Here is a 22,658-nt window from a genome sequence, read left to right as displayed (position 1 = left end):
GACCGGAGGGCAAACCCAGCCACATACGGCCCCTGTGGCACCCTGTACACTCTGCTCTGTGCCCGTGGGGCTCCCCATGGGGGTCAGCATCTCCTCCTTGCCCAACCGAGCTGTTCCCATGGCTCTTTGCCCCCGCAGTCGCAGGCTCCCTCGTCCTGGAGACCAGAGATGATTGAGCATTTGCCAATGGACCTCTCCGGTTCCTTTTTACTTGTCAGTGGCGGGACGAGCCTGCAGGATTGATAGCGAGGGGAGGAAGGGGGTCCCCACCACGCAGTGGGGATGGCGTAGCCCGGCACGGCTGTGTCTCCATTAAAACCTCCTTGTCCTCATCCCGGCAGGTTCTGTGACTCTCCCACCAGCGACCTGGAGATGCGCAACGGCCGGGGCAGGGGCAAACGCATGCGCCCCAACAGCAACACGCCCGTCAACGAGACGGCTGCCACCTCGGACAGCAAAGGGACCAGCAACAGCAGCAAGACCCGGGCGGGAGCCAACAGCAAAGGGCGTCGGGGAAGCCAGAACTCCTCGGACCACCGCACACCGCCCAGCGGCACAGCAGAGGACGTGAAGGCCAGTCCCTCCTCCGTCACCAAGCGGAAGAGCAAACCCCTCTCTGACATGGAGCTGAACTCCAGCTCGGAGGACTCCAAGGGCAGCAAACGCATCCGCACGAACTCAATGGGCTCGGCAGCCGTGCCACCTGCCGCAGTCAAGGTGGAGCCGGCTGTCCTCGACCGAAACTGCCCTTCTCCCATCCTCATCGACTGTCCCCACCCAAACTGTAACAAGAAGTACAAGCACATCAATGGGCTGAAGTACCACCAGGCCCACGCGCACACGGATGACGACAGCAAGCTGGAGGCCGACGTGGACAGCGAGTATGGTGAGGAGCCCTCCCTGCACGCGGACATTGGGAGCTGCAACGGTGCTGCCGTCTCTCAGAAGGGCTCGCTCTCGCCGGCTCGCTCAGCCACCCCCAAGGTGCGCTTGATGGAGCCCCACAGTCCCTCCCCATCCAGCAAGTTCAGCGCCAAGGTCCCCTGCAAGAAGAAGCTGGGTGGGGAAGGAGACACCGACCCGGGTGCCCTGTCCAATGACGGCTCTGAGGATGGTCCTTCGGTGGCCGATGAGACAAGTAACGACGGCTTCGACTCTCTGGAGAAGCGTTGTGTTGATAAAGACAAGTCAAAGAAGGCATCTGGTGCTAAGCCAGAGAAGATCCCTTCCAAAAGCTTGAAGTCTGCCAGACCCATTGCGCCAGCCATCCCCCCCCAGCCAATGTACACCTTCCAGACAGCCACCCTCACCACGGCCAGCCCCGGTTCCTCCACAGGCCTCACCACCACTGTGGTCCAGACCATGCCCAACAGCCCTCAGCTCAAACCCATCCAGCCCAAGCCTACGGTGATGGGAGAGCCCTTTGCAGTCAACCCTGCCCTCACCCCTTCCAAGGAGAAGAAGAAGAAGGACAAGAAGAAGAAGGAGCCCAAGGAGGTGGAAAACCCTTTGACTCCTGGCAAAGCCTGCAGAGCAGAGGAAGGCAAGAGCCCTTTCCGGGGGGAATCCAGCGAGCTGGGGATGAAAGGTGAGGGGCTGCTGAACGGCTCGTCCGATCCCCACCAGAGCCGGCTTGCCAGCATCAAGGCCGAGGCGGATAAAATCTACAGCTTCACCGACAATGCCCCAAGCCCCTCTATCGGTGGTGCCAGCAGGCTGGAGAACACCAACCCAGCCCAACCCATGACCCCGCTGCATGTCGTCACCCAGAACGGGGCAGAGGCGAGCTCAGTGAAGACCAACAGCCCGGCCTACTCAGACATCTCCGACGCCGGGGAGGATGGGGAGGGCAAGCTGGAGAGCGTGAAGGCGAAGGATCCGGAGCAGCTGGTCAAGGAAGGTGCCAAAAAAGCTCTTTTCCCCCCTCAACCGCAGAGCAAAGAGTCTCCCTACTACCAAGGCTTTGAAACCTACTATTCCCCTGGCTACCCCCAGGCAAGCCCAGGGCCCTTGAATCCCGGCAGCCAGGCCGCGGCCGAGACGCAGGCCTTGAAGCTGAAGAAGGACGAGGAACAAGAGAACCCGGAGGTGAAGGTGAAGAGTGAAGGCTGTGAAGAGAAGAAGGCAGAGCTCGGCGGCTCCAGCCAGCAGCCTTCGGTCATCCAGCAGCGTCCCAACATGTACATGCAGTCCCTCTACTACAACCAGTATGCCTACGTGCCCCCCTATGGCTACAACGAGCAGGGCTACCACGCTCACCTGCTGAGCACCAACCCTGCCTACCGCCAGCAGTACGAGGAGCAGCAGAAGCAGCGGCAGAGCCTGGAGCAGCAGCAGCAGCAGCAGCAGCAGCGAGGGCTGGAGAAGAAAGCAGAGCTGGGCTTGAAGGAGAGGGAGGCAGCACTCAAGGAGGAGTGGAAGCAAAAGCCACCCATGCCCCCAACGCTGACCAAAGCCCCGAGCCTCACGGATCTCGTCAAGTCCGGGCTGAGCAAGGCCAAGGAGCAGGGAGGTCCTGACATGGCCAAATCTGTCATCATCCCCAAGCTGGAGGATTCATCCAAGCTGTCCGGCAGCCAGGTTGCTGAGGGGCTTAAGGTGAAGCTGAGCGAGGCCGGCCACCTCGGGAAGGAGACTGCTGAGACGAAGGCTGGCTCTGAGTGTGGCCGGCAAGCAGAGGTGGACCCTGTGCTCTGGTACAGACAGGTAATGCCCTCCCACTGCCCTCTCGGACCTGCCCGCCAGCCCAGTGGTGGGCTTTCTCATGCAGGAAGCCCCTCACTGTGGCTTCGCTGCAGGGGATTGCTGGGGCCATCACCTCAGAGAACGTGTGTTGTCCTCTGCTTGTGATGGGACTCCGTGAGGTTCCCTTGGGGCCAGCAAAAGGATGGGGCTGGAAGGCCACGGATGGGCCAAGGAGAGCCTGGGGAAGGGCAGTGGGGTTCACTGGTCTCCTCCGAATCCAGCCTGGTTTTGGGACAGGCAGGGCTGGGGGGAGGCAGCTGCTCTGATGGTTCCTGGTTCTTGCAGGAAGCTGAGCCCCGGATGTGGACCTACGTGTACCCGGCGAAGTACTCGGACATCAAGACAGAGGATGAGCGGTGGAAAGAGGAGAGGGACCGAAAGTTGAAGGAAGAAAGAAATCGAAGCAAAGAAGCCGCATCCAAGGAGGACGGGAAGGAGAGTACCAGCTCCGAGTGCAAGCTGACCCCCACCGAGGAGGCTCGCATGGTGGGGAAGGACCCCAGACCCAGCGTCCATGTCCCTGTGTCTTCACCCCTCACGCAGCATCAGTCCTACATCCCCTACATGCACGGCTACTCCTACAGCCAGTCGTATGACCCCAACCACCCCAGCTACCGGGCCATGCCCACTGTCATGATGCAGAATTACCCAGGTAAGGAGCCGGGGGTCTTCTTGGGCACGTCCCTTCCCAGGCTGTCCTTCTCGCATGGGGCAGCACACGTACAGAGCCGTGTGCTCCCACTGTGCCGCCTGAAGACTCCTCATGCCCTGTCTGCTTTTTCTCCCCCACCCCTCAGGATCATACCTACCCTCCAGCTATTCCTTCTCCCCATACGGGAGCAAGGCGTCTGGGAGTGACGATAGCGACAAGTCCCGAGCCAGCCCCAGCGTGAGTTGTAAATCCAGCTCGGAGTCCAAGGCCCTGGACATCCTGCAGCAGCACGCCAGCCACTACAAGAGCAAATCGCCCACGGTGAGGGTCAGGAAGGTGCTGGCTTTGCCCAGCTCTGTGCATGAGCTTCGGGATGATCCCTGGATCCTATAGCCAGCCTGGAGCAACTCTGCCTGCCGTGGGTTTTTGCCGTTCCTGCTGCTGTAGGACACCTCGGGCCGTGGAGTAATCCCACAACACAACCCCTTTGGGATGGACAAGCTAAACCTGTGGGCAGGTCTGGCCCAGAGAAGCACTCGGGCTCCTCCAGGCCCTGCAGCAAGTCGGTGACGCTTGCTCTCTGCCCTGGAGCTGGTGGGTGGGATGCAGGGGCTGTCTCCATCCCACGTCAGTGTAGGGTCACGAGCTCCTCCTGGACTGACCTGGGAGACGGAGCTTTGACACGGTGAGGAAAGAGCTGCCCTCAAACAGGACCTGCATCCTCGCCACCACTTTTGGGCTGGTCACTGGCCATCCCATCATCTCCCAGCAGTGTCGTGGGGAGCCTTTGGACAAAAGCGAGGGGAATATCATCCCGATGGGGCAGCCTCGAGTGCCTGGCATGGGTCTGATGCTGCCCTGCGCAGTGGGGTAGCTGGTAGTGTCCCTCAGCATGCGTCTGCTTTCTCCTCTCCAGATAAGCGAGAAGACGTCTCAGGAGCGGGACCGCAGCGGCTGCGGAGTGGTGGGAGGCGGCGGGAGCTGTAGCAGCGTCGGGGGAGCTGGCGGGGGAGAGAGGAGCACCGACCGGCCCCGCACCTCGCCATCTCAGCGCCTGCTCTCAACGCACCACCACCACCACCACCTCGGGTACTCGCTGCTGCCGGCGCAGTACAACCTGCCCTATGCAACAGGTAAGAGCTGAACCTCACGCTGGCACTCAGCCAGGGCTGCGGGCTCGGCTCGGGGGAGCTGGGAAAGAGCTGTAGCCACCTTTGGGCAGCGTGAGCCCTTGTGCCGAGCTTTGCTTTGGCCGAATCTGGCACTTTCCAGCTCCCCCGGCACAGCTGGATGCCCATCCTGGGCTGCCCGGCCTCTGACGCTGCTTCTCCTTCCGCAGGTCTCTCCTCCACAGCCATCGTTGCCAGCCAGCAAGGCTCCGCTCCCTCCCTATACCCACCTCCCCGGAGGTGAGAACGGTAAGGCTTTCCTCCTGCGGGCACCGGCACGGCCACCCTGCTTCGCCCATGGGCAACCGGGCTGGGGCGGAGGTGGCCGGGATGGGTACACAGGAGGGTGCCCTTGAGGGCAGAGGGTTTGGGGTTTGCCCGTTGCCCCCGGGGCTCGCGGGGCTGCTGGCAGTGGGAGCTGATGTGACCTTGGGTCGTGGCAGGACGTGATGCACCAGGACGCCTGGGCTGGATGAGACATGTGACTGGCTCACATGGGGAAGCGCTGGAGACTCCTTTAGACATCAGTTGAATGGTGTTAATTGTTCTGCTTGACGTTCCTGCCGCGATCCGAGGCAGACTGTCTTCTCCCCCCCTCATCGGACACACACTGACTCCCCCCCCCTCCCCTTTGGTGAGTGGGCGAGCTGGTACCTGCGGAAATATTTATTCTACTGGGCACCGACGCTCGGGATGGAGGTGACTCGCCTGCCTGGTGCATATGAAGAGGAAACGGAAGCACTGAGGTTTCTCGAGGGATTTGGGACCCCACCGTGTCTCTGTGAGCTGCTGCTTCACGATGGGGCTGAGTGCCACGGGACTGGGGGCAGGCGGGGACGCTGCCTGCTCCTCGCCGGGGCTTGATGCGCGGGGCCAAGCCTGCGGTGGAGTTGCAGTCTCAGGAAAGGAAAGGCTGGCTCACGCGGAGCCAAGGTGGGTGTCGGGGTCGGGGTCAGGGGCGGGGGGGGTGGATGTCAGCCTGGCTGGAGGTGGCCGCGGGGCCTGGGGATGTGCTGCATGTGGGGACTCACCCTCTCCCAGTCCCATGGCTGATCCCGCACCTCACAGCGCCTGCTGCTCTGTGCCTGTGTGGGCAGGAGCTGCTGGCAAGTGGCCGATTGCCAGAGCGGTGGGCTGGGGGAGCTGGGGGGCTGCTCTTGGCCCTGGCGAAGCAGCCTCTGCCTCCCCTCCCTCCCCCCCAGGGTAGCCAGGGCTGGGGGCAGCCGGGTGCAGAGCTGGGGGCTGTGCCTGTCACCCAGCCAGCTGCCAGGGTTCCTCCCCAGTGCCTTGCGGGGGCCAGACCTGCCTGAAACTCCTGCCCATGGCTTTTGAGTTGGTTTCTGAGCTGTGACTCTGCAAAGCCCCGGCCTTTGCCCCCCCGCCACCCCGGCAAGTGCTCCCCAAACCCCAGGGCAGCGGATCCTGCTCATGTCCACCTTCTGCTTTTAAGGCGGCTTCCCCAGGCTGCGGGCAGAGCCCAGTGGAGGAACAAGCACACTTAGGCTCTGCCAGAGGCACTTGGGCCTCTGCCGGGTTCCCCCCTCAGGCCAGGGCTCAGGGCACCAGGCCCTGGAAGAAGCCAGCCCCTGCTCCCAGCTGCTCCCCAGTGCCCGAGGACAGGGGCTTTCTGGTCCTCTGCTCCCCCAGCCCCAGAGGGGCTCTCCCCAGGCCGATGCTCTACCTCGGCCCCGCAGCAGCCGGGCCGCCCCAAGCTCTCTCCTCGCCTCTCCCCGCTGCCCAGCCGGGGGAGCACGGGCTGGGGTGGGGGGGCCCATCGGTCTCGGTTGTCTGTGTGTGTCCGTGTCGCACCCGGCCCCAAGGGGCCGCTGTACCGGGATGCTCTGCCCGCTGGGCTCTGTACATACTGTAAAAAGCAATTGTTTGAAAGCTGTTGTTTTGGGTTTTGTTTTCTTCCCCCCGCCCCCCCCGCCCCGACCCCCCACTTTACCCAGCTGGAAAGGAGGTGCTCGCTGGTCTCTGCCCTGGGTCGGGTGCCGGCAGCGTGGTGGCCCCAGCCTGCTCTCGTTGTTTGCCTTTTTTTTTTTTTCTTCCACTCTTCGTTGTCTTTGGAAGGAGACGGGGCCGCGTGGCCTGGCACGCTCCTGGGGGACAGGGTGGGTGATGCCGAGCAGCGGCTTGACCCACCCCGCGCCCATTACAGAGCCACATGCAGTCACCAGGCTGGGGACTGGAGGGGTCGGGGTGATAGGGGGAGCCCCCCTGCATCCCACCCATGGAGGAGCATCCTGCCGGCTGCTCCTACCTCCAGCTTCGGTCGGTCCAGCGGAGCCTGGTTCCTGGCACGGCTGGGACCCACCAGCGGCTCCAGGGGCACGGAGGAGGGTGTCTGGGCTGGGCAAGGGGTGGGGGGGGTTGATAGGGGGGGGCCACGGGCTTTGCTGGCAGTTGAAGGGGATTGGGGTGGGGGGGGCTGCTCCCCACCTTCCCAGTTGGGTCCCAGCTGAGTCTCCTTTTAGGTGTTAAAGGAAACAACGGTTTATGCAGAATAGGTTCGATGTTTTCTGGGTTTTCCTGGTCAGTTCTTGCCTGTGGGGCTGGCACCCCAGCCCCCCTGCAGCAGTGCCATTCCTCTGCCCGTGGGGTCCCCTGCCCACTGGGTTCCCCCTCCCCAGCCTCAGCCCACTGGGCCCCACGGCCAGGGCATCAAACCGTTGGTGTTTATAGCTCGTTTCCATTGGCGTTGCTGTGTTGGGTTTCATTTCAGTCTTCCTGATTCTGCCCTTCTGTAAAGTGTACATTATTACCAAGTTCCTTGTTTTTTTATATATATATATATAAATATATATATATACAAACTGTACTCTTCTTGCCTTTGTACATTTGGGCAAGGAGAGAGAATAAATCTTTTTAAGAGACAATCACAAACCTGTGAGGGTGGCTTTTTCTTCCTGCTCCCCTGAATTCTGGTCCTTCGTCTCCAAAAGCTGTGGCCAGTGATTTTGGGGGGGGAAGAGGGGGGTTGTCCACATCTCTGGGGCATCTGAGAGGGCTTAAGCAGACACGCTGCTCCTGATGCCACACTCGTCGGTGCACGGCCACCGAGGCTGTGGCAGGGTGGCCCAGTGGGGCAGCAGGTCTTGCCCCCCAGCACACTTCTGCTTGCTCACAGGCCCTGCGCACCTGGATCCGGCCCCTCTGCTCTGCCACCAGCACCCACAGCTCCACCTGGGGATGCTGCAGCCAAGCTCAGCCATGACAATTTGGGTCAGAACCCGCCCCCCCCCCCGGCTTGAATCCCTGGGCACCAGCAAGGGACAAGCCGCCCCACAGCCTGCCAGGGTCCTGCCCTACACCAGGCAAGCCCCTCTCCATCACCCCAGGGAGCCGCCTTTGGGGGAGGCAGCTGGGGGGCTGGTGGGCCAGAGGGCAGAGCTTGGTTCCTCCAGCTTCGCAGTGGAGGCAACCTATGCAGGAGACAGCACTCAGAGAAATCAAAGCACCTTTTAGATTTTCAGGAGGGTGTTTTTGAAGAAGACACTTGGTGATGCGAGAGCTCTACATTTGACCACACTTGATTGAGCCAGGGCAGGAAAGTATTTGGTACTTGTCAGAGAAGCACATGCACCGGCACAGCCTCTTAACGGCAGAGCTCAGGCGATCATCCTCACTCCAGAAGCTCACGCTTTACCCCTAAGGAAGGAGCAAAGTGGTTCTTCCCACCCAATTCCATTAGGGATGTGCCAGTAGAGGAGCACCATGGGGTGGCAGCAGGGCCCTGGAGCATGCAGAAACACCCTGGGAGACACCCGCCAGCCCAGGGAAGGAGTGGGGGCAGCTCCAGCTACAAGAAGGGATAAAACTTGGATTTTCAAACTAGGGAACAGGTCCAAGGTCTCCTCTGTCTCCACACCACACCTGGAGCAAGGACAGGAGGGGCAATGCCTGTTGCAGAGCTGCAGCCAGCACTAGAGGGGCCGCTGGCACCGCAATAAAAGCTAGGGTAGAGATGTTCCCATCAGCATAGCACAGCCTCTGATTTTAAACCAGACTTGAGATTTAATGTCCCACTGAAGGGAGAGTACAGCCACCAGCCCTTTCATTTCATTGGAGGGGAAGGAGGGAAAGAGAGACACAAACTTTAAGATGATTTATTCACACAAACTCATATCCCAGCCCCACCTCTCTCCCCCAAACAGAAAACACTGACCATGACGTTTATGGAATGGCTCGGCTTCAACTTTTAACAAAATCCTCCACAGAAGGGCGAGAGCACAACAAAGCACACAAGGACAATTCCACACGCAAGCAGCCAGGCTAGGAAGAGAGCTCACGGCATGCCTCCGGGGCACAGTTTATAAATGCACCCTTCTCGTGTGGCCTTTCAAAGAAAGCCAGCCAGGTTACCTCCACATGGCACAGAGACAAGAGCACAACCTCATTCTCCAACATCAGAAGGGGCAGGGTTGGAACGTGAGCTACCACCAGCACAGCTCCATCCCGGGAAAGCCCCCAGACAGTAAGAGCATCCCACCGTGACAGGGTGACTGGCAGAGCCACCCTCCACACCTGCCCCACACACAACCCCCTTTGGTTTGGATACAGCCATTAGCTCAGTGTCTCAAGTCTTGAGATCATCTCTTTGGAAAGGTGAGGAGGAAGAACAGAGGTGACAGCCACGGGCCTGCTCTGTACCCATCCTTGGGCAGAGGATAAAGGTCAGAGGTATTGCTCCAAACACTCTCTTGACCCTCTGAAACCATCACAGCACTGCAGGTGGCCCACCACAGGCTCTGTTCCTTTCAAATAAGCAGCGCCAGCTGTGTGAAGTTCATCTGAATGCCCCTTTTATTGAACGCTGTGATAGTGCAGTGGTAACATTGAACAGAGTTAAGACTGCTTAAAACAAAAGCTGGAAGAGCAAGAAGTTTAAAAAGAAAGGGGGGGGGGGAAGGTTAGACCAGTTAAAACAGCATCGGTTGCCCCAAGGTAGAGAGACACAGGGGTTTTAATGTAGTGTTAAAGGTTAAACTCGAGCACGTCTCCTCCATGTGCCTAACACCCAAAACATGCCTTCTACTTAAGAGTCTTGAGTGAAAAATAAAAAGGTAGTCTGTCAGATGAGCGCACATCGGGTGATCAGGAAAGGACCAACACAGGTTTAGAGAAGTCATGGAGTTGATACTGCATCTACCGCTGTGCTCCCCCATGCATGGCCTGGGCACCAGGCGCCCCTAGGCTAACACACCACACAGCTGCACGTAAAGAGCTCCTATGCCAGTTCATAAACATCTTCCATTTACTATTTGGTGATTACATGTGTGTATATATAGTTCTCTAGGCAACACATTTCAATGAGATAGTCAACTCTGAGGATACACAGGCCAATCTAACAATGAGAAATGCAGTTTCAGTCCAACAGAAGCTTGTTTTCCCTTTCCTCAAGAAAGGAGATGTAACCCTCTCTCCCCTCAACAGCATTTTCAGGTCACACTGGAGTCCCCCGCTGCAGCTATTCTTCATCAGAGGAAGAGTTCTGATCCAGGGGGTACACCATGAACATCACGTCTGGCCGCGACGGGACAGAGGGGTGACCAGGCCTCACGATTTCAAAGCCCAAGAAGCTGAATGTCTTCAGGAGCGGAGCTACCAAAGAGAAGGAAATCTGTTACCACCAGGAATAATCCTCTTTACCTGCGTCACCCTAGAAGCCACAAACATCGAAGTGCACTGAACACCCTCTGTGAGTGCACCCAGAGCTTCCTGCACAGAAAGAAACCATTTTAATGTGACAGCCCTCTCAAATAGGAGGTCTTCTCTCTTCCTGCATTCATCACAGCTGCTCCTATGCGTGAAGGGTATTTTAGATGTGCAGCATGTCAAAGTTTTTATTCTGTACTGACATGGGTCCCAGCACCCCTTGAGCCCTGAAAGCGGGTCAGACAGCAGCAAACAGGAATTGACTTACTCGGGGTCTAGGTAGACATTTGCCATCTCCACGAGGAGGACCCAGAGCTCAGTGGAAACTCAAGACAGCTCAGCACAGCTCGCTGCAGTCCCCCAGCAAATGCACCATGGGTTATGCACAGAAATTCAGAGCGGGGTAAGTCCAGAAGCCCCCCCGCCCCCGCCTTGTCGCAGTCAGAAAAGGTTATACTACGCAGTGACTGGATGCATGCTTGCTTGTTACTAAAGTGATCACTTCCCTGTGACCCATGAAAGTTACCCTGGTGCAGCATCTAATCTCTACAGCACCCTCTGATGATCCACTTCAAGCCACTGAACGGTCATGCAGAGGAGCTCCTATATACTTTGAAGACAGCACTGAATTTCAACTGCTTAGACAAGGACCCAGGATCTGGAGCACTCCAGAACTTGTACAAATAAGCCAGGTCCAAGAGCAACACAGCCCATTTTTAAAAACAAAAACCAGTAGCAGATGTCTCCTGTAACCAGCCACTGCAGAGGTCACCTATGCAACCTGCGGCGGTAGTGGTGGCATTACAGCAAGAACTTAATCTGAAAATTATTCTTGGCATCACAACATGGAATGACATCTTCCTGGGCTCAGCACAGCTTAGCTATAATAACATGCTTCATTTCAGAGAAGACAGTGCAGCTTGTGAAGTGAAGCAGCAGAGTAAAATTAGAATTAAGGTTTGAATTACTCCTGCCATGGCAATTGCTTGGTTACTAGCTTGCATCTAGTAAGATTTAAAGTGACAGACCCATAGCTTGGTACCTCACCACAAATCTCCTCAAACTTCCGTGCTGTAATCACTCATCCAACACATCTATCTTTAGATCCTAATGCAGCCCCCTTAAGCCATAAGCATCTATAGCCAGGGTCAGGATTACCTGCAAGTCTAGGAAGGGCAAAAGTGCCAGTAGATTTTTAAAAAGCAGATGAACACCAGGGCAACAAGCTGTAAGTGTTCATTTCCCATATAGTAACTTCTCCCTGGTTTCTCCTTTCAAATCACAGAAGCCTGATGCCAAATAGAGACCTTCACTCCTTACCAAAGGAGAAATATTAACCAATTTCTGGACAAGAAAATACTCCAAGTAATTCAGAAGCAGCTTTCTGCATGAATTTAATGGGAGGATACCAATACAAATCTGCTGGAAAAACCAAAATACTCCCTCTCCCTTAGTCTCAAGAAAGGGCTTATTTCCTCCACAAGAAACTATTTCTAATTTGTAAGAACGCCATAAGAATTATGCATATAACAATTACTGCAGTAGGAAGCATCCCGTGAAGCCTTGCCTTGGGATTACTAGACTTTTGTACAGCTTCAGCAGCACCATTTTAGATCTAGGGAGCAAACCTGACAGCGGGGGCGAGTTCTCACCTCTATCTTCTCTGCTTTTTCTGAAGCAAATAAAGACGTAGTTTACTTTCATTTTTTCTTCAGCAAACTCCAACAGTGCTGATAACCTGCCAAGGAGGAGGAAGACAAAAGAACATCAGCTATAGGAAGTCCTGTCCTGAGGAAGCCTCGGAGCATTATCAACTGCTTGGATGTTTTCAGGCAGAAAGATTACTTGTTTACAGACCCCTTCCAGCGAACAATGGGTGCTGAAACAATGGGCTTCCTGCATTGCTATCCAGCCCTGCAGAACTAAGAGCTATCCTCACACCAAATCGCCCAACAAGTCACTATCCTCAGCATCCGCGTGCCAGTGTGCCTAAACACCCATCGCCACCAGCCAGTGATTTTGTACAGGAGCCTTTGTACGCAGGAAGCTGAATATTGCAGCTGATCCCCAGTCAGGCTACATTCCCTCCACTGGCAACACACACAAGGGGATCCGTAAGTTTTGCGCTTTATGGAAAGGAGGAGAAAAAAAAAAAAAAAATGGAGCTCATACCAGGCAGAAGAGAAGAGAAAAACATCACTGAAGGAGCATGTGCACAGCCAAAGCTGTTTCCTGAACACATCAGCTGGATGGCACAGCTGATGCACCCTGAATCCACGCTTCCTGCCTTTCCAGCTAAATTATTTCTGCCACCTCTTGATGGAAGCACTTCTTGATGGAAGCAGCACTGCATTAACCCCTCTCTGAGCCCTGGGGATCAGCATGACAGAGCCATCGTTGTCACTGCTGGCCTTGAACCATTTACGATGCAGGCTGCTAGAGTAGTGACAAACAGGGTTTCAATCGACATCTAATTAAACAGCAGTCAGCGAGACTGGAGTGCAGCGAGGGAGATTAAATTTGCAAGGGTTTTGTTAATATGGTAATGAACTATTTTAATTATAGCCTCTACTAGGCTGTTTTACCTAGCTAAAAATAATCTGGCAAAATTGCACTTTAAGTCACGGTGACACAGGCGTATAAATACCCTCCCAGAAGAAGCCGCTCCCAAGAGAGCAGGCACTTGGACAGCTAAAAGATTTACAGGCCAACTGGAGAAATTACACTAACGTTTATCTGGACTCGGAGTCAAATGAGACAAGTGTGAGACAGCAAGAACACTGGCACTTACTGAAGGTGCCCAATGAGTTTTTTTTCTTAATTAGCTTGTGTCATTTACGGATGAAGCCTACTTGGAGATTTAGGAGGACTTCAGAGAGCTCTGCAGAGGAAGCCAGTAAAGCCACATCTACGCTATAGTGCTCCCCGCCAGCGGAGATCTCTGGCAAAGCACTTGGCAGGAAGTAACTGCTCTGGAAGCTGCGTTTACACAAACTTCCCAGAGCAGAGCTGTCTGGACAAAACACTACCGTATTCTGCCAACAGAGAAAAATCAGAGATTCTGGCAGAGCCCAACGCCTGCGTGGCAGCACTCCAAGAGCAGATCCACCTACTGATGAGAAGGAGCGCATCAATATAATGGAGTTTTTTCTCCCCTGAAAGAGAGGAAAACGCTTGCCAAAATAGCTTGCCAAGTGGCCAGCAGGAAAAAAAAAAAAAAAAAAAAGAAAAAAAAATCAGAGAAAGGCCTGTAGATTTTCCATACCAAAGCATGCAAAGAATCACTCTGCTTATTTACTGCTTATTTTTCATTAACACAGGGACTCAAAAAACCAGTAACCCATCCGAAATGATCACCAGGGGAAAAAAAATATATCTATGGAGGACTAACAGGAGGACAGTTCTCTTAAGACAAGTGAGTAAGGACATACTTCAGATACACAAACCAGGAACAGAGCTGCCATACGTACACCCCTTTCTCCCCACACGCATAGCATCACCCATGTAAGCAAAATCCTGCTCCCTGTGGAGTCACGGATGCAGCTCTGGGATCCTGAACTTACCCTTCTTTGCTTCCATCAGCTAATAATCCGTCAGGGATTTCCACAAAGAGGCTCTGATTAGAGAGCACTGCATCCCAGGAGGAGGTCTTCACCTCTGTGACCTTGTACTGGAAGTGGACAATATGAGGCTTCCCTTCGTGCACTGGGACATCTTGGTTAACAGTGATCTTCTCGTCCTGTGCAGGGCAGAGAGGAGAGCTCATGAAATACACTTTAGGATTAGAAAACTATCCATGAGATTGTAGACCAAAAATGTAAGAGATCATGCTTAAACAAGCATGCAGAAGGACTGTGTTTTCAATGACAGCACCCTCCTGACAAAGGACCAGCCCTTACAGACTGGTGTGTGTCCAGAGTTTCAGCCTATCACTAAAACTCACCACTGTGAGACTCACCATAGCTCGTGAAGGTATGCACAGTCAGCTGCAAGCTCATGTCTGAGTCTCAGTGCTCTAAGCAAGTGTCTAAGTGGTTAAGAGCTATTGTTCTGAACTACCTGTAACACCGTGCTTTTATTTTAACCTAATACAAAAACAAAGAACAAAAAAGTAAAGTCCTACATACTAAACAGGCAGGGGAGTATAACTAGAGAGAGCAAATGTGAAATAAATGGTATTACAGTTTTACTAAGAACATTATACTTTTCCCTTCCCCTTTCACTGGTTCAGGGACACACCACAATGACCTCAGAGTGATTTTCTAGTCTTGTTTTCCTGTTCAAAGGAATGTAGTTTTGCATATTTACATTATATGAAATTTCTGGGTAGTGAGAGTCCATTCATTCACCGCAGGTCCCAGCCACATCTTTGAAGGGCGGTTCATGAACTACCCTTCAAAGAACACAACTTGAACCGACAAGCTGGAAGAGCATCTGCTGCCGCAGTCTGACCAATTTCATTGTCTCCCCAATCCCCAACATAGTCTTTTTGTTTAAGGGATGACCACAAATTGCTTTCCCAGATTTTACAACTAACTGGTATGGCAAATTGTTTGCCTCCTGGTATAAGGGAAGAGAGTGCATAGCACAGAGAGAATCCCAAAACAGACAGAAGATACACAGATTTGAGGACTGTGAGAGACCACAAATGTAGACATCCCTCTCCAATAGTGCTCTAACTAGAACATCAAGCATGCAGACCACCTCAGATTCAGCTCAACAGTTCCTAGAAAACAATTTCGTGGTTAAAACTCCATTCCTTCTCCTGACAATTTCTGCAGGCAGCTGGCTTGCCCAGTAATGATTTCCACATTTCACTGCAAAGAGCCCCAAAGAAACGATGAAGAAATTCATTAGGTTCCCGAGTTAACGTTGTCAACTGCAGTGGAAGCTGAACTGTTCCCATCTGCTTGGTTACAGGCTCATGCATCCTGATTCCCTCACGTCTACAAAGCCACCTGCACAGCTTTGAAGGGCAGAAGTAAACCAGATATTAGAAGTCATGTCTGCTCAGTTCCCGAGTCACAGGAGTGTCTGGGGAAGCCATGCATCCCTCTCTCAACAGCATCAACAGGTGGGGTGGGAGGTTGTTTACTCCATCAGGTCATTAGGTGAGCGACCATCCAGTATCCAGGCACTTTATTTTAACAGGGTGATTAATTCAGCAGCAGATTACGAGCTCTGCTCTGCTGATGATCAGCTGGACTGACAATGAAACAAGTGACATTGCTGCAGAAAGACAGCATCTCACCAGACAAGGCTTAATAAATGCTTTGTAGTGACATATACTCATCTCTGACCATAACACACATAGGGAGCCAGTACAGAAAAGAAAACTCAGTCCAGTTTGGATCTGCAGTGAAGAAGCACTTAAAAGATGGGCAGTACAAACACAGCAGCAGCCAACAGTGCCCAGTAAGAGGGTGGAAGACTCCTCAGTATCACTGCTTGTCAAGCAGATGTTTTCTTGTTGGCGTTTTAAGCTATGAAGGTGTAAGCATTGCTGAAAAACCAGTGAGCGGTTCAGCAAAAACATCACTGATAACTTTTCCAGGCTCCTCAAGCTTGTGTCCCAGTGCTTTAATTCCTATTACCACATGTATTAAAATAGATCCCCTCTTGGTTTGACTATTGACAAAGAAGCAGCCATTGAGTATGTTAATGCGGGCGACAAAGTAATGCCGCATGCAAATGAAGAACTGCCTGGCTTCGGTAACCAGAGCAGAGGAAGCTGCCGTTTGTTTAAAGCCCACAAAGCTTAGCTGAAAAACAAGTTTACACTTCATCAGAATAAATATCCTGTAGGAAATAAGTTTATTCATCGAGTTTGAAAGAAGTTTTTGTGGCTGCGCCTGCTGTCAGGTTTTACTAGTTTTAAGCCAAGTGCACCAAGAAACCTACTGACAGCTGCTCAAGTTAAATCAGACTGCTGCTGATAAAGCCACCGCAGACCCAGCGGCAAGAGTCAGATCTGAGCCCAGAGAGAGCTCCACTCTACAGAGGTGTATTTAAAAAAAACAAAACCAAGAGGAATTTATGCACATCCTTCACCAGTGGCTTTATAGGAGCCTTTTACAGTTGTTACCATGCAGAAAGCATCTCTGTTTCGGAAAAGATCCTTCTCTCAAGAAAAGCTCACAGATGCTTCTTTTCTTATACTTCATGAAAACAAAAACAGGGCGAGGAAGTTGAGAAAAGCAGGCTGGGATTGACACATCGGAGGGGGAGGCACACGCATGCATTTGTGCGGGAAGACTGGCAGGAGCCTGCAATAGGAAGGGAGAAGCTTTCCGAGCCTTCAGGCTTAGCCCTTCTGTCACCAGAAGTTATGCCCGGCACTCCAAACCTAGCGAGGTTTTTTCCACTTAAGACCCCCTAATGCAACAGCCTGTGAACCAAAGGCAGCACAACCGCAGGGATTAACAGAACCAGTTCCCCTGGTTCAGTGGGAATTACGTTTACACAGCCTGTCCTGGGCAGCTGATATTTTATTTCTAGGCATCAAAATAGAGACAGCGAGATGCCGGGGAGAGAAGCTGTTCCTGTGAAGCTGCAGCCCAGAATTCTTTGGAAGCTGCTCAAAGCAAAATCCTGTTTATGCTACAAATGTTCGGTTTTAGTTCACCCTGCAAAATCCCCACCACCACACTATCATGGGCAAAAAAACCCCACCAGACTATCTTTTATACACAGCTGCCTAAACCACCAGCTCTCCAGCCCTCAGCTCCATTTCAGTGAAGTAAAGCCACAAGGACCAGCTTCCCCTTGGTTACAATTCAACGGGCACAAGATTTTCCAACCCAGCTATGCTCCTCAGATGTCCCGAGAAGGACGGGGGGAGGCCCCTACGTGTTGGCAGCATAAGAAGAAAGGATGTTATGATCTACCATAGCCAACTGACTGGAGAAACTTGTGTAAGCAGCCTACTGTTGGCATGTGCTACACCTGCAGCCTCCTGCCAAGTTTGCTAGCCAGAGCACGTCTGTTCGCACAAAGGCCGTCCTGGCTGTGCAGCACCGATGCTGATCATTATTGTGTTCCCAGCTCAAGTAAAGCTCCGTTGATGAAGGGCCAAATATTAAGTCTCTTAACACAAAAATACCAACAACTATAGGAAGCCCCAGCAGCTTAATTTATAGCGCTGTTGTATGTGAGCACTGTGCTGCATGCTCCGAAGGAGGCAGGCTTGTTCAGAAAGGTCATCCCTTGGACTAGAATAGCTGATACAGCTGGAAAAAGGACTTAAGCTTTTGGGCCCAGATGCCTTTCCAGGTCACACGGAAGCTTGCTGGCTGAAAAAACTCAACCTGCTGTAACTACAGCACTGCTAGATTGGGTGGGCAACTGAGAGCGGCAGAGAGAGTCCCAGTAACCCCCGTCTAAGGTTTGACTTTAAACCACTGGGCAACACAGCCTGCTCTGGTCTGGGATGAGCTATGTTACAGAAAGGGCTGATTTTCTGACAGATTCTGCTAGGTTTTGTCAGCAATAAACCCAGAAAGAATTACATCCATACTTCTGGGATGCAGCTATCCAGATGACATCCCCCCAGGCAGCAGCCCCTGCCTACACACCACTGCCAAAAGCTTCTGTGCGAATTCAAGGCCATACGGAAATCAAACACTTCAAAGTCTCCAAACTGATTCTTTCCACCAGCATCTCCTCCACATTGAGCCCATTTTCTGCCTTTGGACCTTGCCTGGTGTGTACGCAAGGCTTGGCAAAGCTGGCCTGCAGGAGTTTAAGTTGCAGGATCCCCTATTTCTCATCCCCTCCCACCCAGAGGGAATTCATTAGTTGTCCTGAGCCCCCTTGAAGCTATTTATGTATCTTCTTTATCTAACAGGAAGCCCCTTGTGCTCTGCTGCTTCTCCGGATTTCATACCCTTCTAACATCTGTGACAATTCAACTAGACAGCATTAAGCTGATGTTATATTATTATTAAGAGGCTACAGAGCTTGACATTTATTCACAAGGTAAGCGGGTGAGGTGTGTGCTAAAAATTCACCAAGGCTGCATTAAAGAAAACTCCTCTGAAAGCAGCTGCGAGGTCTGCGATTCTCTCATGAATTTCAAGAGGAGACTTTGGTAACTGTGACCCAAAAAGGCCTGTATCTTTTCATCATATAAAGTCTGTGTGCCTCCCACAGGGTAATTAAAAATCAAGTCTAACACCTATGACAACACTCCTGCCTGAACAGCCAAATTTGCAAGCTGAGCATAAATTTAGGCTACCTCATCTGATAGGACTTTACTCCCTGGCATGTGGAAAAGCAGCCCCTGTCCCAGAAGGCAGACAGATGTGTGGCACCATAACACAACACAAAGTTGCACAAGAGCCAATTATTCTACAGCAAGGAACAGCCAGGTCTCCTCATTCGAAAGGAAAGGTCCTGTAGAAAGAAAAGGGCCAAAAAATGAGAGCTACACAGATCCACATGCTTCTAAGCAAGTCTGCAGATACAAAGCCTTCCTGATCTTGCCTCATCCTATGCACATGTTCTAGAAACGTTCCAGTCTGTGAGGTGGACAGTTGCCTCTCCCTTTTGTGAAGTCAGGAGTTACTCTGTACATCAGTTCAGGCAGCTCCCAGGCTCCGACAGCTTTACCTTCCGGACTAGCGCACAGGAAGGAGCTTATCAACCATTCTCTCTCTGCATTTCACCTTTCTGCTTCCCACTTCCTCTTTTTGAGAGACATTTAAGAAGTTGTTTCATGTTTTGATAATGCTGGCTCTGCATACAATAACTGGAACAGGCTTCTGGGAATGGGGCTAGTGAATTATTTGCTGCACACCTTTGAGAAAAGGTCTCTTGTTTCTTAATAAACAGGTGATATTTAAGCGGGAGAGGGAGAACACTGCATGCAGCTTAGCAACCTGCCAACAGGGTTGCTGAAAAATTAACTGTTCTTCCACTTACTACCTTGGGAGTTATTTGTGTTTATCCCCATCAGACTGCGAAAGGGACCAAACACAGTTGCAACATGGGTACAGGTCATTATATAGACGTCAGATCTTTCTCACCTTATATATCAGAGCTGAAAGAGAAGGATCCCTGCTACCCCCTCGCCCACCGGGGATCTTCGACAGTGGGTGAGGGGCATCAGGAGCACCACAGAGGCCCTGGAACAATGTGCCTGCAGCACTGCAGCTGGGGACAGTTACTCAAAGGTAAAATACTACTGCAAGAAAAAGAGAGAGAACACCAGGTTACATTAGCAGGGATCATATTTAGGATGCTACAGCTCCTCATAACCCCAAACCACTCGTATCCCTGCTCCTCCACAGCACCTGAGAGACAGCAGATCAGGGCTTTAGCACCTGGACATCTACATTAAAAATGCTCGCTGCCCAAGTTGTATCAGAAACCAGCAGTGTTTTGTTAGAAATGGAGGAGGGGCTTTGCAGCCAAGAACCCAGAGAGTGCTGAGCAACCTCATGCTAATAAGGGATGCCTGGAAGACTGCCAATAGCAGATGGCTGGAAACGCATGACCAGATGAGCACACATTTTCTATAGACAAATATCTACAAATAGATCAACAGGACCCAGAAGGAGGAGGTTTAAGTTTCACATTTTCAAAAAGAGGAGTGAAAGGGCTGGTTCTTCAGATATTTTCAACACGCTCTACAACGTCCAAGCTGACATTTTCATATGCAAATGAAATATCATACAAGCATCCTTCACCCCAGCCCTAAAAATTACAAGTCCACCCCACAGATCTACTTTTAAGAGCAAGAAAATAAGTTTCCCTTGCAGTTTCTGAGTTTGTTTGGATGTCCTACACACAGTCTTTCAGGATCACTTTGAACGCAGGCTTTAATATCTGCTCCAGCTTCTAGGAAGTTCATGAAAGCAAATTATTTTACTTCTGGAGCATTGCCTCCTTTATCAGTACCACAAAAGCTCTTTGCTGAGGCACAGCACAGAAGCAGTATTCCTCTAACAAAGCCTGCAAAAGCAACGCAGAGAAACCTGTCATTCCCCAGTGTTCCCATTATGAAACCCACAAATGCAAAGCTATGTAAACACCACCAAAATAAAGGGGGGTGTGAGGGTTTTCAATAAGCACATGGAGCGAGGAACAAGCCTATAATGGACAGACTCTGCAGATGTATTGACAACTTACTGTCTGCCCTAAAACTTATCACTTGAGCTGTTCCCGAGACTGTTTTTCCACTCTAATCCCTCTCCACGAGGGAGACAGGCTTAAGCATCCAAAGACCAAGTACTGAGCTGCACTATCAGAATCACCTGAACCGCTTATACAGTATGCTAGAACGGATACCAGACTGCAGACGAACTACTGAAATTTGGCATTTCTGAATGCCAAAAAATAGATCGCAAACACAGTTATGACACAGGCAGAATTTGCTAAGATCTTGGCTTGCCACCTCATACCAAAATAATCTTTCTACAGGAAACACATATATTCTTCCACCACATATGTCCTCCTCCTTCTCCAGGTTTGCTAGATTGGGCTCTTCAGCAGCATTCCCGTGTGCCATGGCCTACAGCAGACACTTCCTGGAGAAAAGGCTGTTTAAATACACTAGGAAAAGATATTAAGCAGTTGCAGTGAAGAAGTCTCAGGGCAAACCCCTTTGCACACATGCTCAGTGGTGTTTTGTGTTAATACAGTCCCTCCTCACGGCATGACTGGGGCTATCAATGGACCAGTGTGTATTCAGTAGTAGTGGACGTCGAGAGGCATGACAAAGCACTTTGCTGTGCCGTTCCCCACCCCCAGAAAGCTGTTGGCAGCTTTGTTTTTCCCTTCCCTCCTCCCTCACCCCCCAGTCAACAATGTACTATTGATAGCTCTCTCCAACTTGCAGCCAAGGCATCAAGAAGCTGGATAATGAAGTGTAGTTGTGGGAAAAGAAAAAAAAAAAAAAAAGAAAAAAGAAAAAGAGAGAGAGAGGCTGTAGTTTTCATGCAAAGCAGTTCAAGACACTTCCCAGTTTTGCTTCCTCTGGCACATGGAGAAGTCAAAACACAAGACCCCTTTAGCTGCTGAGCCCTGCCTGGGGCACTGGGGCTTCGCCTAGCCCAGACCTGCACGCCACCGCTACCCTCCCCAAAACTTCACAGTGGAAGCCAGCAAGGGTCCCGAGAGCAGCACATGCAGGGCAGCACCATCAGGCAATGCTGGGGAGCAAGCATGTGTGTGTGTGGGCACAGATTAAAAGAGGGTTTGCTTCCTCCAGATGCACGTTAGCACCCTGGGAAGAAGTTTATGCAAGCACCCGACAAAGTCCGATCCCTTCGTGCATCTGCGTGCGAGCAGCCCACTGCAACTCTGCTCTCTGAGGCCTGTTTATAGCTTAAAAACTAGGATTGTGCTCCCTTCTAGCCTCTCTTCTGAGAAGCTGCTTTCCAGCAGCTTGGTTTAGATCAAGATGCATTTAGATCACCAAGGGCCTTGCCCTGAAGAAACTCCCAAGCAGAAGCTTCTTGACAGAGTCCTGCCTGAAACGGGAGCTGGAAACAACTGTACATTTTCAGCCAGTGGGTATAATTTTAACTCGCTAAGCTTCCAGTGATCTCAACCCTGTGCCCTGTCCCTGGGAAGCGCAAAGGACAACTTGGCAACTTTTGAACCCTGTCATGGCTGCTCTTCAATAGCCCTTGCACCTGAAGCCCCAGGCCAGCACTGCTTTCTGACCATGACAACGATCAGCACCTTGGGGTCTAAAAGCTGCACATTTTCTTGGTTTTGGGGGTTTCATTTGTGCTGAACACTTAGACCAGATGGAAGGATCCATGTAGCTCCCCTGACATTACAAAAATGAAGTTTTTGTATTTGTTTTCTTTTTTGCCCCTTTACAAAACACTTAGCCCATAATAATAAGATATTATGCTGCCAGCCACTGCAAGTCACCTATTAAGGAACCTGATTTGAGGTGCAACTTGTAAATAACGATCTGATGAACGCAGCATAGCTCAAGTATCGACTGTACATACAACGGCCAAGAAACAAGGCTGTTTTACACATATCCTCCGGGCGCTTATCTACATGGTACGATAGAGGGTCAGGAAATGACACTTTTGGGACTCTAAACAACAGACACACGAAGATAATTTGGTCAGCTGAGAAAAACAGACACAAATCGAGTGAGTTCATGCCTGCTGATAACCAACCTGCCAGCAGAAATCACCTTTCCTTAGAGATGCGTGGGGACTGCGGGAAGGGAGGGCACAAACCCTCCTCGGCGATAAAGCCTTCTTATTAGCAAAAGGGTGCTCAGACACTCGCTGCCGAGGTGCCCCCCCGCTCCCCACCCCACCACAGCCCCGGGGAGCCCAGTCACCCGCCTGGGGGGGGGTCTCCCCCCACGGAGAAGCGCCGCTCCGATGGGGATTTGAACTCGGGAAAGAAAGGGGGAGAGGATCCACAGGGGGAGAGGATCCACAGGGGGAGAGGATCCA

At 52.2% G+C, this 22,658-nt stretch overlaps 2 protein-coding genes across 2 annotated transcripts in view; one reads left to right on the top strand and one right to left on the bottom strand.

Moving 5' to 3' along the window:
* ZNF609 (zinc finger protein 609) overlaps positions 1–5,077 on the top strand; it is a 59,333-nt gene extending 54,256 nt beyond the window's left edge. The window contains exons 4-9 of the mRNA XM_010571541.1: positions 342–2,706; positions 3,031–3,397; positions 3,543–3,718; positions 4,314–4,530; positions 4,737–4,815; positions 5,010–5,077. Coding sequence (XP_010569843.1) covers positions 342–2,706; positions 3,031–3,397; positions 3,543–3,718; positions 4,314–4,530; positions 4,737–4,810 — 3,199 coding nt within the window. The 3' untranslated portion in view covers positions 4,811–4,815; positions 5,010–5,077. The remainder of the gene's footprint in view (positions 1–341; positions 2,707–3,030; positions 3,398–3,542; positions 3,719–4,313; positions 4,531–4,736; positions 4,816–5,009) is intronic.
* A 4,722-nt stretch (positions 5,078–9,799) lies between these two features.
* Positions 9,800–20,883, bottom strand: OAZ2 (ornithine decarboxylase antizyme 2). The gene is given in 6 exon segments (XM_010572226.1): positions 9,800–10,170; positions 11,877–11,962; positions 13,788–13,963; positions 19,251–19,331; positions 19,333–19,408; positions 20,879–20,883. Coding segments are annotated over 6 exon segments (558 nt in total). The 3' UTR covers positions 9,800–10,036.
* Positions 20,884–22,658: the final 1,775 nt, after the last annotated feature.

The sequence above is a fragment of the Haliaeetus leucocephalus genome, unplaced genomic scaffold (assembly GCF_000737465.1).
Source record: "Haliaeetus leucocephalus isolate CR32 unplaced genomic scaffold, Haliaeetus_leucocephalus-4.0 Scaffold339, whole genome shotgun sequence".
Classification (NCBI taxonomy): Eukaryota; Metazoa; Chordata; class Aves; order Accipitriformes; family Accipitridae; genus Haliaeetus; species Haliaeetus leucocephalus.
The sequence above is the reverse complement of the archived record's forward strand: the minus strand, read 5'-3'. Positions and strand labels throughout refer to the sequence as shown.